General features: G+C 50.1%; 1 protein-coding gene across 19 annotated transcripts in view; it reads left to right on the top strand.

The window, feature by feature from the left end:
* The window catches only part of DLG1 (discs large MAGUK scaffold protein 1), a 1,304,904-nt gene that overhangs the window by 951,262 nt on the left and 337,728 nt on the right, over positions 1-15,914 (top strand). For all 19 annotated transcript variants that reach the window (XM_086944257.1, XM_086944255.1, XM_086944253.1 and 16 more), the window contains one exon: positions 6,039-6,208. In XM_086944257.1, the coding sequence (XP_086800383.1) occupies positions 6,039-6,208 (170 nt within the window). The remainder of the gene's footprint in view (positions 1-6,038; positions 6,209-15,914) is intronic.

Below are 15,914 nucleotides of genomic sequence, written 5' to 3'. Positions count from 1 at the left end.
GCATCACCATCTTAGCGACGGCCAGCCGAGCCATGAGAGATAGCGGCAGGGTGTTCCAGAAGGACACAGAGCGCTGCAGGGACTTAATCACTCGATCAATATTGCAGGCCAGTGATTGTGCTTCCGTTGAGGCCACTTGGATACCCAAATAGCTAAAGCTATCTCTTTCCCATCGCAGCCCGAGCTCCGGCAATTCCTCCCGGGGCACCAACTCAAGCCCCGACAACTGATAAATCAGGGATTTGTGTTTTATTGAGTCTCAATCCCGACGCATCGCCGAACCTATGTAGCTGATATAGCAACATTGGAAGCGCCTCTCTCTGGGCTCTCAGATAAAACAAGGCATCATCTGCATATAAGGAGATAATATTACAAGTATCTCCCACTCGTATACCCCTCGTATACCCCACTGCGACAACTCAGAATGGATCAGAACGTCAAAAGGCTCTATAGCCAGGGCGAAGAGTAGTGGTGAGAGGGGACACCCCTGTCGTCCCAATTGCCACTCCTCTGAACGCGTTGTTCCCAGTCGTACCCTACCCCGGGGGGATTTATATAGTTTACGGATCCAACTGCAAAAATTGGGGCCCAAACCTGTCACTCGGAGGACCTCTTGCAAATATCCCCAGTCAACCGTATCGAATGCCTTGGCGAGGTCAACGAATACCAGTGCAGTCTGTTCTTCTGACCCCTGGACTTTGTGTGTGATGTGATTCAAGCGCCGTAGGTTCATGGCGGTGTTACGCCCAGGAATAAAGCCACATTGGTCCGGATGGACCAAGTGCGCCACATATGGTGCCAGACGGGTGGCCAATAACTTGGTCAAAATTTCACATCTGTATTGAACATAGTGATTGGGCGATACGCGGAAGGGTCGAGTTTGTCTCCCCCCTGGTTTAAGGATCATGCAAATCTCCCCACTTGACATGCTCTGCGAGAGAGACCCGTTCTCAAATGCCTCAGCAAAGACCTGTAAGAGGAGACGAGACAATGTGTTGCCGAACTCGTGATAAAACTCCGGCGGGAATCCATCAGTCCCTGATGACTTCGCGCGTGGCAGGCGGGCCAGAGCTGCCCGCACCTCACCCAATGTTAGTGCCAGATCTAGGTCCTCCTGGTCTGCCGCGGAGAGGGACGGCAGGGTCAGTCCCTGTAGATAAGAAGCTTTGGATATGTCTGGATCTGCAGTGTATACCTGTTGGAGGTGGAATCTGAGGGCTTCGAGGATGGCACGCTCCGAATGTATCACTTCCCCATTTGAGTCTCGCAAAGCTACAATACATTCTGGGGTCTGCTCTTTCCGAAGGATCCAAGCCAAAAGCCGCCCGACTTGTCCCCCTCCCTATGGAGACGCTGCCTATATTGGCCTAGAGAATACTTGTCAAGTCGGTCAAGAATATCATGGAACCGAACACAGGCAGGCTGCAACTCCTCCCTCTGCAGGTCGTCAGGAGACGCCGCGGCTTGGACATTTAAAAAAGCGTCCTCTGCCGTCTGTAGATCCTGTAGAAGCTGCTTCTGGACTCCATACGCGAGTCCCATGCAGGCTCCCCTCTTCACCGCCTTTAGGGCCTCCCATTTGGTGTCCAGCGATAGGTCCCCCTCCTCCCAATTAAGATCCACATAGTCCCCGAGAGCCGTCTCCACATGCGCCCTCCCTACTTGATCATGGAGGATATCCACCGGAAGTCTCCAAGTCCGAGGGCGGGAAACCGGGGTTCCCCATCGTACCAAGCATGCCACCTGGGAATGATCGGATGAAAAGCGAGCCTGGTGTGTCACCTCTATGGACATATTAATCTCGGCATTTGCAACTAAAACCCTATCGAGGTGACTATACGTGTTATGAGTGGGGGAAACAGGTGTAAACTTGCTGCGTCGGGTTTGTCTGACGCCAAATATCCACTGCCCCTATATTCTCCATGACCTCCTTAAGCTGGGCAGTCATACGGGGTTTTGTGCCCTCCCGTGGCGGGGACCTATCTAGGACCGGGTCAAGAACACAATTAAAATCCCCCATCCAAAGGACTGGAGCCCCCAAATCATGAATCAGGATGTCCTGAAGAGCCCGAAAAAAGACCGGATCATCCATGTTAGGTGCATATGTATTCAAAATGATAATGTTCCTACCATCTAATTTTGCCCCGAGAAGCAGGTATCTGCCATGTATGTTCGCTTCTACATATTGGACTGCGAATGGGACCCCAGGCGCCACCCAAATCAACACCCCTCTAGCATAGGAGTGTGGAATAGGAGGAGTGGAATACCTGACCTTGCCACTTTTTACCCAACTTCTCAGCCCCCTCATCTGAAAGATGGGTCTCCTGGAAACATGCAATTGAGACCCCGTGTCTACGAAGAAAAGAAAGGACTCTATATCTTTTAGTACATGTGCCTAGTCCTCTCACATTCCAGCTCATAAACTTGTACCCCATGTACGGTGATGTAGCCCGCTGCCCCACAGAACGCTACCCTCGGTGTCCCTCCAACCCTGTGCCCGAAGTGTAATACATGCTATGCCTAAAACATTCCCCTTCAACAACCCCTGCCAGACCCTCCCCCCACCCACGAGCAATATACTAGCAACAACACAACTAGCCGATATGCCCTTCCCATGCTGGTGCCAGGACGTGCACAGCCACCCCACCCGCCCAACCAGGCTAAACCTCCCAACAGATAAAAAGGAAAAACTCCCCACCCAGCTCCCGGCAAGGCCCGCTATCCGATCATGAATACAGGACTCGGGCCATTACAGTGAAGGATCCCACCTTGTGTCCAACCCTTCGCTCTCTAACGAGCAACACCGTCCCCTAAACATTAGACTGAGTATAGTCTCCCTTTAGTTAGCGGCCCCCTCACGGCTGGCCAGAAGGCCTGAAATCCAGCAATCCATCCAGGACCACATCCGCTCCTCATGAGGGCCTTCGATGTCGGACCCTGAGCCCCTGCCGTCTCTGAAATCGTAGCACTGGTAGGTGAAATAATATCTGTGGTGGGCTGCAGTGTATCTGGAACTATTATCTCTCCCGGCGGGGGAGTCCTGGACGTCGTCGGCAAGTCCTCAGACCCCGTCAGATCCAATCGGTGGGCACCATCGCGCCCACCGTGACTCACGGTCCCTCCTCTCGCTAAACCTTGTCAGAACGACGTTGTCTCCTACCCGTGCGTCTCCTCCGTGGTCGTGTCCCCCATGTGCTTCGGTTTCCTCCCCGCTCTCCTGGAGGAAGGGCATCCCCCTGATCTCAAGCCACTCCCATCTCTCCGGGGCCTCGAAAAAGTGCACCTTCCCCTTGGAAATAACCTTAAGCTTAGCCGGGTAGAGCAGCATATACTGTAGGTTTAACTCCCGGAGCTTCTGTTTAACTGTCAGGAAGGTCTTCCGCTGTTCTTGGACCAGTTGGGTGTAATCTGGAAAAATGGATACCTTTGTATTCTCATATGTTAAATCTGCAGTTTCCCTCGCCTCTCTAAGGATGCAGTCCCTGTCTCGATAGTTAAGGATCTTGGCAATGAGGGCCCGTGGTGAAGCTCCGGGTCTCGGCGGCGGCACCAACGCTCTATGGGCCTTTTCAATCACAAAGACTTCTGAAAGACCCGCAGGGCACAGCGTAGTACGAATCCAGTGCTCTAAGAAGCGTTCTGCGTTGCCTGCCTCCGCTCGTTCCGGAACACCAAGGACCGGCTGATATTACTGAGGCGTGCTCTCCCTTCCGTGTCCTCCGCTCTCCACTCCAGTGCCCCGTCGTGGCAGTAAGGTGTGAGACTGTTTTTTTAAGGGACGCCACTTCTCCTTGCAACTGGACAATATTCCCCTCTGCATCCAACACCTTGTTGGCAACTTTCCGCAGGTCTGTCCGTAATAAATTCACGTCAATGGATACCGTTTCAATTTGGCGCTCCAGGGCAGAATGGGACCCCTGAATCACCTTTAACAACACTGCTCGGGAGGGCTCACCGGCAGTCACATCCCCTTCGTCCTGCCCCGACTGGCGCGTGATCCTCTGCGAGGGGAGCCTCTGGGTAGTTTATTGTGTTATAGTGTTTGGCTGTGAGGCCCGGGGCGTTTTATCTTTACACATTTCAGACATCAAACCGAGTCACTCCAGGACCCCTAGCTGGCAATCTCCTAGCTCACCCACGCCAAGGCTTGAGTGGATGAAGGTGACGTACAATCTACTCTCCAGACACTGACTCACTCTCAGTCCACAGTAACTCACCACAGCGTTTCTCTCAGGCTACATGGGCCCATCTTGGCGTGCACCCCATGTCAGAGTCCAATATCAATGTCACGTCCGGGGCCAGATCCAGCGCACCCAGGGAGGTCCTACCGGCGGGTTGGAGCCGTGGCCACCGCCCAGGCCGGGCACGCCAGGACCGTCAACCAATGGCAGGGCCACCAACTTTTCCCCACCTCACCAACCGGCGCGCGACTGAAGGGGGGTCCCTATTATTGCAGGCCACGAGGGCAGACCCTCACACCTCCACAAGGGCTCCCCAGGAGACACACGATGTAGCCCAGCTGCAGACCCCCGGACCCGAACCGGCGGACTCGACTCCAATGTCCCCCAGCAGGATAATACCACACTGAAAGCGCGTCAGCCTGTCAGGGCCCAGCAGACCCCCCGGTGGTCCCCAGATGTCCGCAGGCGTCCCTTCACCAACTCCGCAGGCCTCCCGGCCGATCTCCTATCGCACCTGACTCCCAGGGCCGTCCCCGCCCTTTCAGCCTCAATATTAGTCCCAGTCCAGGCCACCCGGAATGCCCACCCGCAACAGAACGCAGCCAGAGACACAAGAAGACAGGCCCCAGTGTGCTCCCGATCTCCGCTCCCCCACCGCCAATTCTCCCAGCTCATCTTCCTCGGCACTGGCTTCCTGCCTTCCCCCGCCTGCAGAGCTCCAACACAGATGGGGAGGCCCCCGATGGCAGTGGGCGCCTCCGAGGCGGGATACTCCTTTAGGGGCAGGCCTGCGGGGCAAGGAGTCTGCACCCCGGACATCTCAGGCTCTGCAAAGGCCGGCGCAGCAGCTATCCTCGGCTCCCTCAGGATTGGCCACCCTGGGGGCAGGGTTCAGGTATCACACAGGGGCCCCGGCTGGCAGTGGGCCCTGCATCAATGTCGAAGGCCCCTACGTCCTGGGAGGTCCCGATTACAGTGGGCTCACCGGCGGCAGATTGCCTCCTTCTCGTGGGGGCAGGCCGCCGACCCTGGCCTCGATTTATGCAGGCCCTGCTTCTGCTCATCCCGGGCCGCCGCCTCCTCCTCGCGGCCCGTATGCGACCCAAATGTGGGTAAGTTTGGGCCCCCGACAGTCGGGGCTGGTGGATGCTTTTATTCACTTCCCTCGCAGACAACCACCACTCCCCCGCCGCAGTGCGGGGGGACCAGCGGGCGCTCTCGCCGCCAATTTACCGGGCTCACCCGCTGCGACATCCGGGTCCGTCACCAGCCCGCAGGTCAGCCAAACAGATGGGAGGCCCCCGATGGCAGTGGGTCTTTTTTATGTACCTGCCCAACATAGGTGGATGGTTTGCTATAAAATCTACTTCTGAAGGAAAGCCACAATTGCAGGTCATTTATTTGTTATTTTGATGATCCTTATAAAAACAATTTAAAACAGAGGAAGAAAACCACGAAAGCACTCCTCATACCTGTACAGCTGTACTGACTTGTGGCTATTTTACTGTTCAGTATTGGGCTGAAGCAGCTCATTTTATTTATTTATTGCAGCCTCCCAACAACAAAGAAAAGGAACTGATCAAAGCCTTATGGAATTTCATACACAAAAATGTGTGGATATTGAACATCTGTTAGAATTGCGTCAGATTGCATGATTTGTTTGCTTAGGTTTTTTCTCTTCTTTATATGTTTTGATATAAACCTTTTAACATAATGCATTGTTTTCTATAAGTATTGCTTTCAGTTCATAAGTCATTCATTAAATGTTCATTGAATTGGTTGGCAATATTAAATTGAACATTCTGACGTTTGGAATCATGTAAATAATCTACTTGGTGCCGGAATTCCTCTCCTCAGGGTTAATGACTGTATATTGCGAGTCAACGACGTAGATGTACGTGATGTGACACACAGCAAAGCCGTGGAAGCATTAAAGGAGGCTGGATCCATCGTGCGATTGTATGTCAGAAGGAGGAAACCAGTAACAGAAAAAATAATGGAAATTAAACTCGTGAAGGGTCCTAAAGGTCTGTAGAATACATATGTGACCTATTTTCCACATTTGTATCATGCCCCCATGTGTACCTGCCCAGGAATAATGCAAGACCTCTTTATTCCCTTTCATTCTACCTACTCCTTCTATTTGCATTTTTTTCTTGACATTGCATTAAGACTAGTTAACCATTTAAAGTTATTCATTCTTATGTAACATATGTAAGACTATTAGTCACCAGCTTACAATATGTGGAATCACTTTTCAAAGCATAATTCTTCCATCACATGTGAAGACCTTGTGTCAACTATAAACAGATCCTAACATCGACATATAGTGCCAAAGTTAAAAGGGTGTATTTCCAAAGAAACACTGAGAAATGATACTGAAAAGCTGTGTTAGAAAAAAATGTGTAATCTAATGGCCCACTCTAGTACCTACTCCTCAGGATCTCACCGCAAACCATGGCCTGTGGTATGAAATTAGAATGCTAATCCCTTTTATCAACATGCTCTCACAGCAACCGTTTCTTAATATCTCTACCACATTACCATTTGCCGGGATCCCAAGATAATTACTTTCAGCTCTGACTTAAAGCAGAGTGGTTCCATTGATAGTGGCTGCGGCCATTTTATGCCTAAATATTAAGGTTCTGTAGTAGGGTATCTCTGTGTATAGTCATAATCTAGTGAATAGTCCCGCCCATGTGCGTGGACCCCGGAGCAATCAAAAATGATCTCTTAAGCTGTCTTCATTGCAGTCCTGCATAGACACTTAAGAGAAAATTAAAGACAATAATGCAGCCTATACCTACAAGGCTACACTGTCCAGTACTTCAACTAGAAATGCCAAGGATATAACACCAATAACACATTCAGCACAATCTGTCAAATTTCACCCACAGAGAAACTTCCCTCGCCTCACCAAATCCTTGGAATGATAGAGAGGAAGTCAAGGACAGACCAGCCTCCATAGGCTGCCATTATGTGTCTGGACAAGGGATACCGTGCCATTAAGCAACTCTCTGGAGACCCTCTGTATCCCAGCATGCTCAGCCCCTTCCTTTAACTTTCAGTTCTTTTTTCCGGCTCCTGCTAGTAGGACCCTGAGGCATTGAGCTCTCCCTTTAGGGTAATTTGTTAACTTTTTTGCAATTTAAAGTGTTAGAGTGTGTTCACTTAATGTGTTTTTGCCTCTTCACTCTTTTGGTGATTTGGCCACTCTTTTATCAAATATGCCTGCCTTATTTGAGAAATGTCCAGTGTTCCAGGCAGAAGGCAAGATCTGATCCACACAGGGTATGTATCCTGTGCCTCCCTTCTTCTGATGTTCCTGGGACTTGTGAGATCTGCCTGCAGTTTTCAAGTAGGACCCTGAAGGACAGAGAGATCAGGCTCCAAGGACTGGAGCAAAGAAGACAGCAAGGTCAAGGTGGGTCTGGGCAGGAAGGGGCCTCTTCCTCTGCCTGTGCGGAGGCCTCTGGGGGGCTCCCCCGTAAAAAGGCGGTCAGAAAACACCACTGGTCGACGTCGATACCCTTGGCGGCGTCGAAAGGAATGACCACGGTCTGCTCCCCTTCTCCCCAGGGCTCTGGGTCGAAGCGACGTCTACGTCGAGGGGATTGATGTCGAGACCTCAGACGAGGTCGACGTCGAACGGATTCGTCCTCGAGTCATCATTGTCGTCGAGAGGGTTCGAGACGCAGGCGGTCGACGTCGAGGCGTCGCCTTCTGTCGACGTTGACTCGACGTTCGACGTAGAGAAGGAAGTCCTCGACGTCGAGAAGGAGATCGTCGATGTCGAGGAGGCGTTCGTCGACGTCTAAATGGCGTTCGTCGACGTCGAGACTGCATTCATCGCCGTCGAGAAGGCGCTCAGCGTCGAGGAGGAGAGAATCGCCCTCCAGGAGGCGTTCCAAGGCCAGGACTGTGTCTTCGGTCACCACAAGTCCACGGTCGCCATGGCGCCGTCGCTTGACTAGCAGGGGTACGGCCTCTAGGTCCACCCCTTCAGGTCAGGCAAAGAGGGTAAGAGGCTCCAGGCTCTGGGCACTCAAATGTTTATTCCCCCGCTAAGCTGAGGTCACCTACACCGCCTCCGATACCTAAGGACCCTCCTCCACGTAATCCGACGCCGCCTGTTCCTCCTCATCGTCCTCCACCTCCTACACCACCACCTCCGTCGAGGTCTGCCTCGTTGCCACATCTTCCGACACCACCTATGGGGCCACCGCAACCTATGCTCCCGTTTAGGCCTCCCCAGCGCCCTCCACTGCGGCCCGTGAAACGTCAGAGGCTGCGGAGGTCGAGATCTCGATCCAGACGGAGGGATAGATCCAGGAGTCGCTGTCGATCTTCTACAAGATCCAGACGGCGCCACAGGAGGGACAGGTCGAGGTCCCGCTACACAGATAGCTATAGTGCCAAGGACTATTCTCCTACCCTGACGGATTCCCCTCGGACCAGGGTGTCTCCAGTAGACGACATGGTTTCCTTCCAGGATGTGTTGCTACAAGGGGCGGCTAAACTGGTTATCACGCTCACTGTGCCCGCGCCACTGACATCGGTCATCTTCGAAACGCTGCACAAGAAGCAGTTGTCTCGTCCTTTGCTGCCCTTGGTGCCTGGGCTGGTAGAACCGGCCATGGAGCTGTTCCTCACGCCTGCGTCTACAAGATCAGCACCTTCAAGGCTGCAGAAGAAATATAAGGCTCCTGACTCGGACCCAGCATTTCTTCGGGGGGATCCCACGCCTGACTCGGTGATCGTGACGGCGGCAAGAAAACAACACGCCACCACACCATCATCAACAGTGCCTCCTGACCAGGAGAGCCGCTGGATGGATTCGGCTGGCAGGAAGGTTTGCGCAACGGCCTCCACATCGATGAAGGCCGCGAGTGCCTCAGCCTGTTGGGACGTTACGATCGAGCTCTGTTGGAGTCCCTCCAACAGTTTGCGGAACACCTTCCCCGGGAGAAGAGGGAAGATTTCCAAGAGAACCTCGCCGAAGGGCTGCTGGTTTTCAACCAGATAATACGTGCGGCTGCAGATTCTTCCCTCTTGGCAGCCCACGGGTACTGCAATGGGGTCAACCTGAGGCGCCACGCCTGGCTGCGTCTTACATCCTTGAAGCCCGAGGCACAGCAGCTAACCTACCCTTTTTGGGCGAGACCCTCTTTGGGAAACATGTGGACGACGAGATGGCCCGCATGAAGGCGGAGGCGGAAACCCTGACGGCTGTCGGGTTGGAAAAGCCCAAGCAACAGAAAAAGACCTGCCCGTTCAAGAGGCATTACGGGGCGCAAGGCAGAGGGCAAGGTTGACAGGCTAGACAGCAACATCAGCAGCAACAGTTCCAGCGGAAACAGTTCCTAAAGCGCCAGAGGGGCCGAGGTGGTCAACAGTCTTCTGCCGCGACCAAAGGCCCGGCTGGGTCTAGGCCCTGAGCTGTTACTTACCCTTCATCCGTTACCCGCTCCGGTGGGGGGAAGCATTTAATATTACCTGGCAGAGTGGAGAAACATTACTCAGGACAAGTGGTTGCTGAATATTGTTTGCAATTGATACAGTCTTCGTTTCACCAGTCCGCCTCCAGCGATTTCACCGGTCGGCTCGCAGTTCCAACTGCGCGAGCTCCAGGTGGAGGCCGATACCCTGTTAAGAAAAAGGACGATAGAAGACGTCCCTCTGTCTCAAAGGGGAAAGGGTATTTACTCAAGCTTCTTCCTAGTACAGAAGAAGGACAAGAACGCGTTCAGACCCATGCGACAAGCAAACAAGTGGAATCGCAGGGAAAAGTTTTGTATGCGGTCTTTGCACCAGATTTATCCTCCGCTGCTGAGGGGAGACTGGCTGTATGCGATAGATCTGCAAGATGTGTACTTCCATGTGCCTATTGCACGGAAACATCGGAAGTTCCTGCGCTTTCTTGTCGGCGCCAATCACTATCAGTACACTGTACTACCGTTTGGACTGAAGTCTGCAACCAGGACTTTTACGAAATGCATGGCTGTGGTAGCAGCACACCTGAGAAAGAACAAGGTGTTTATCTACCCTTACCTGGACGATTGGTTGATCAAGGCCTCTACCTTCCAGGAAGCACAATTGCACTTTAACAAGACGGCCGTCCTGTTGAACCGTCTGGGGTTGCACATAAATCTGTCCACGTCTGTCCAGATTCCTGTACAGTGCCTGCAGTACTTGGGAGCCTCCAGCAATACGCTGTCGGCAAGCGTGTCTCCCTCGGAGTCGAGACGCTTATCCATCCTTCGGAAGGCTCAGGCTCTCATAGCTGCTCCACCTACAACAGTGAGGACAGTGTCTTCTCTACTGGGATCGATGGCCTCTTATATCTTCCTCACTCCCCACGCACGCCTACACATGAGGCCGCTACAGGAATGTTTGGAGGACCAGTGGGACCAGAGGATAGAGTGTTGGGACGAACGGATTCAGTTGTCTCTTCACGCCCAACAGTCCCTGAGATGGAGGTGCTCTGCAGAGAATCTCCTCTGAGGGGTCCTTTCCACAAGGACATCCCGACTCAGACTATCATTACGGATGCGTCTCTCCTGGGATGGGGAGCGCATTCAGACATCTACAGATCCAGGGAACGTGGTCTCCGACAGAGTCCACGTATCAAATCAATTTCCTGGAACTCGGAGCTGTTCACTTGGAACTGAAAGCCTTTCATCCGTCCTTCCAGACCAACTCCTTGCTTGTGCAGACGGACAATACGACCACGATGTATTACCTCAACAAGCAGGGGGGCTCGAGATCGCGCACACTGTCACAGGAAGCTCAAGCGATCTGGCACTGGCTGCTAGCCAGAGGGTTGACGATAATGGCAACTCATCTGCCAGGTGTCCAGAATGTTCAGGCGGACGCCCTCAGCAGGTTGCTTCACAAAAACTACGAGTGGGTCCTAAACGACGAAGTGCTGGACGACATCTTCGCCATGTGAGGGCACTCCAGACGTGGATCTATTCGCCACCATGGCAGAAAATAGCAAATGATGCGGCTTCGCCTCGAGGTATTACCAACCGGGGATGTGGGGAACACGTAATGGATCAGTTGGTTGAACAGCTATCTGTACTCTTTTCCACCCATTCTCCTAATTCCAGCGGTCCTCATTGCGCTAGAATGGCCCAGACAATGGTGGTTCACGGACCTGCTTTACCGGTCGATCCTACCTCATCGGCGGCTGCCGTGTCGACCGGACCTTCTCACGAAGTTCAGGGGGCAGACGGTGCACCCCAACCTCTCATCGTTGAGTTTGACGGCATGGCTCCTGAGATAGTGCAATATGGCCACTTGAATCTTCCTGAGGATTGCATGGACATATTGAAGGAGGCTAAGAGGCCATCAACTAGGACCTCTTATGCTTAGTAGTGGAAGAGATTCTGCATCTGATGCATGTGTAAGAACTATGATCCGACGACCTGCAAGGAGGATGTTATCCTTCCATACCTTCTGCATCTAGCTCAGTCTGGCCTTAATTTTCATTCCATTAAGGTTCATCTAGCTGCATTGACTGCTTACAGAAAAGGCCCTTCACAGACATCCTTTTTCCAGATTCCTGTGATTAAGGATATTTTGGAAGGGTTGAAGAAGGTGTTCCCTCCTATTCGGCTTCCTTCGCCTTCATGGGAACTGAATGTGGTGCTGTCCAGGCTGATGAAGGAACCCTTCGAGCCTATTCGTAAAGCTTCGTTGCAGCACCTGTCTTGGAAGGCGGCGTTCCTGGTTGCCGTTACATCGGCATGCAGGGTGAATGTAATTCAGGCATTGTGTTGCCAGGAACCTTATACTGTATTTAATGCTGCGAAGGTTGTTATGCGTACTCGCCCTAAGTTCCTTCCCAAAGTGATTTCTGGTTTTCATGTTAATCAGACTATAACTTTACCAACATTTTTCCAGAATCCTTCCACTCCAGCGGAACGGTCTCTTCATTCCTTGGATGTTAGGGGGTTGTTGAAATTCTATCTGGATAAGACCAAGGATATCCGTAGATCCGAACAGCTGTTTGTCAACTATGGGTCGGTTAAGACTGGTCTGGCAACTTCGAAACAGTCCATATCTAGGTGAATTGTGTCATGTATCCAGCTCTGTTATCAGAAAGTGAATAAGACCTTAGGGGGTAAGCCTAACGCTCATTCTACCAGGGGCAAAGCAGCTACAACAGCTTTGCTTCAAAATTTTCCCATTGCAGATATCTGCAGGGCGGCTACTTGGAAGTCGGTCCACACCTTTGCTAAGCACTACTGTCTGGACTCGGATGCCAGAGCAGATGCTCAGGTTGGGCAGGCTTTGCTGCGGAATTTGTTCGCACAATAGTGGTTTTGTATATATTTCTCCACCGCTGTTTTTTTTTTTGGATGGGCTCGCCATTCTATTCACTAGATTATGACTATACACAGAGATCCCCTACTACAGAAGGAGTAGTTTCTTACCTGTAACTCCAGTTCTGTAGTAGGGGTATCTCTGTTATAGTCTTAAGCGCCCGCCCTCCTCCCCGGTGGAGAAAATGGTATTGTAGTGTATGCTACAGGCCTTGCTTTATGCACTTTCAAGAAGAACTGAAAGGAAAAGGAAGGGGCTGAGCATGCTGGGATACCGAGGGTCTCCAGAGAGTTCCTTAAAGGCACGGTATCCCTTTTCCAGACACATAATGGCAGCCTATGGAGGCTTTTCTGTCCTTGCCTTCCTCTTTATCATTCCAAGGATTTGGTGAGTGGAGGGAAGTTTCTCTGTGGGTGAAACTTGACAGATTGTGCTGAATGTGTTATTAGTGTTATATCCTTGGCATATCTAGTTGAAGTACTGGACAGTGTAGCCTTGTAGGTATAGGCTGCATTATTGTCTTTAATTTTCTCTTAAGTGTCTATGCAGGACTGCAATGAAGACAGTTTAAGAGATTATTTTTGATTGCTCCGGGGTCCACGCACATGGGCGGGACTATTCACTAGATTATGACTATAACAGAGGTACCCCTACTACAAATCTGGAGTTACAGGTAAGAAACTACTCCACCTCCTCCATCAAGTGATCATGCTTTTTGGACTTAGTAAGTTTGACGCTTATTTTTGTACATAGTGTGTTCCTAGGGTTGCTTATGCCCAGCTATTCACCCTAAAAGTAGGAATAAAATGAATACAGCGATCTTTTATAATTGTGCGAGGGTGGTTAATATATTTTTTCAACTTGCCCATATCCATAAGATAAATTGTTTTACATTTTTCAACCTTCAAATTTTTGTTTCTGCCTTTATACACGGCTCTGGAGCGCCACTACCACATTTTCTTCTTGTTTGTTGATGAGTGGATTTCATTAATAAAAAAATAAAAAAAATGTCAACCAAAACTACTAGTGTGAAAAGGGAACTAAGATATCCTTCAAAGACTACAGGGTTTAAACCCTGGCAGGACTGTTGCATATAAATGTATGTGACAGACCCACACAAGGCATACCTTAGGTATTTCAATTCCAAGTCATCTGAGGAGTGCGCCCATGTGAAAAAAGGTGATCTAGGATCATGAAGTGAAGCAGTACGTTTCCGAACATCAAAAAAAGAAACTGCCCACTATAAGCAGCACCCCAGCATGCCAATGTCTGTTCCTTTTTTGAGACTCTGTGCACTTTCGGACGCGAAGCCCAGCAATAAGAGGTACCAGCGTTGAGATCTCTAGTTTGGGATCTTTTTAGATGGGAAAAGAGACCATTACACAGAACAGAGGAGATGAGAGGCCAGTGAGGAAGCTGCAGTATCAAGTGGAGTATCAACCAGAAAGAGCGTTCCAAAAGGTAAATTACTTGCGCCGACAGATTCTTCTAACTGCATCATCGGCTTTAGAATAGACACCAAAACAATACCTCTGATGGAGAAGGGTCTGTGGAATGGCTCAGACCAAAAGCTCTGCAGGACCAAAACATGTAATGCTCTTCCTGTCTAACCTCGATGTCAAAGCAGTAATGCTTTGTTAATGTGTGCACGGAAGCCCACATCGCAGTCTGACAGGTGTCAAGAACAGGCATTCCGCGTGCCAGAACAGTTGTATCAGCCTTAACCCTGGTGGGCTACATCAACAAACAAGAAAAAAAGTATCAGCAGAACTCCAGATCCTTGTATTAGGACACAATGAATAATTTAAAGGTTGGAAAAAGTTACATATTTTTTTTCTTACTTTTTGCTTCCTTTTAGAATTCTTTCCATTGGCAATGGCACCATCTCAAACCATATGGTGTTCAGGAAACTGCTCAAACCGTAGCTATTCTGCCAATAACTTCATTATCACTCTATTCCCTGAAGTAGCATGGCACCGTAATCGAAAGCTACGTTCGACAAATTAGAAAAACAAAAATAATAAAATAAAAAATGTTCATCATTTCAGACAGAACCTTTCTACCTAGGATTCAGTCAACCAATATGATAGGGTCTGCAGTAGTGGAACACACATCCTATGCCTCCCTGTCCGTCTTGACATTACAGGATTGACCCCTTTCTACAGCCACAAAGTACTGTATTTATGTATTCAGTATTTCAATAGCTCCAAACTAGCCAAAATACAGCAGAGTTCTGTACAAGGCAAAGGCAAGGATTGAGAAGCAAAGGTGCTGGATTGAGAAGCGAAGGTATACTCTGACAGCATTGTGATGTAATATACACTCCGTCATTGGAGCAGCTTTGGGGCATCTCTGATGAGTGCCCCAGACGCAGGGTGCATAACTGGAAAAGCCCTACTGCCTTGTGTCTTTTACATTTGGTAACCTCTAGTCTGATGGTCTCTTGCTGCAGGTGTGCCGAGAGCCATCAGAGATTAACTTGTCTGCAAGATAAGCAGGAAAGCTGGTTGCGGGAGCCGTGTAAGTGATGCCGTTGATTTTGAAAATGTGTAGGTTGGTAAGTGGAGCTTAAACATCCATCTGGCTAGGGGTCATGTGATCATATTTCTTGAGGCCTGTATGAGACATGCTGTGCCATGTAGAAGGCTCATAAGAGGTGTGAATATGGAGTCTTGGTGGTCGTGGAACAAAGTATTCCCGCCATCCTGATGCAAGAGTAAAATGCCTGAGTAGCGGTACTAAAGACTCTTTTTCTCACAATCTTTTTTAGGTTCTTTGACAGCTGAAACTAGGCCATCACAGTTTTTTGTCGGTGTATTTATTTACTGCTAAGGCACAAAAGTAAAGCCAATGAGGAGAAACTACAGGATGAAAACAGGGCTCTTAGAACCTTATTTACGAGTTTTCATTCCCTTGACTTCCCTTGCCAGACCAAGGTAACAGGAAAAGTTCTAGTCCTTTCAAAGGACAAACTGACAATGGCAGTTGTTACACCTGAGCACATCGAAATTGATGTCAGTGTCCGCCTCCTAATGCATTTCCATTTTTGTGAGTGCACAGCTTTTCCAAGTAGCTGTATTTGAAATTAGTTTGTATTCAATAATTAAAAAATAAAATCCTTACGGGACTAAGCTGTTAATTGGATTCTACTTCCCTTTTCAGTCTTTTGCAGTTATAACATTATCCAAATCTGTTTCACTGATTCACCTTGGCTGGGGTGAATATTGTGGTCATTTGCTGCTCCACAAGCCCCCTTTCTGACATGTTACCTAGCAACTGAAGGCCAGAACTTGTAAAGTAGGGTATTGAATGAATAGTGCGATTCACAATCCAGTGGGTGTTGCAGGGCTGGATTACCTGCCTAACTCTGCGCAAATGGGTATGGTTAATGTATGGTATGCC

The sequence above is a fragment of the Lissotriton vulgaris genome, chromosome 11, assembly GCF_964263255.1.
Source record: "Lissotriton vulgaris chromosome 11, aLisVul1.2, whole genome shotgun sequence".
Classification (NCBI taxonomy): domain Eukaryota; kingdom Metazoa; phylum Chordata; class Amphibia; order Caudata; family Salamandridae; genus Lissotriton; species Lissotriton vulgaris.
Note: the sequence above shows the minus strand (reverse complement) of the source record. Positions and strands in the feature narration are given on the sequence as shown.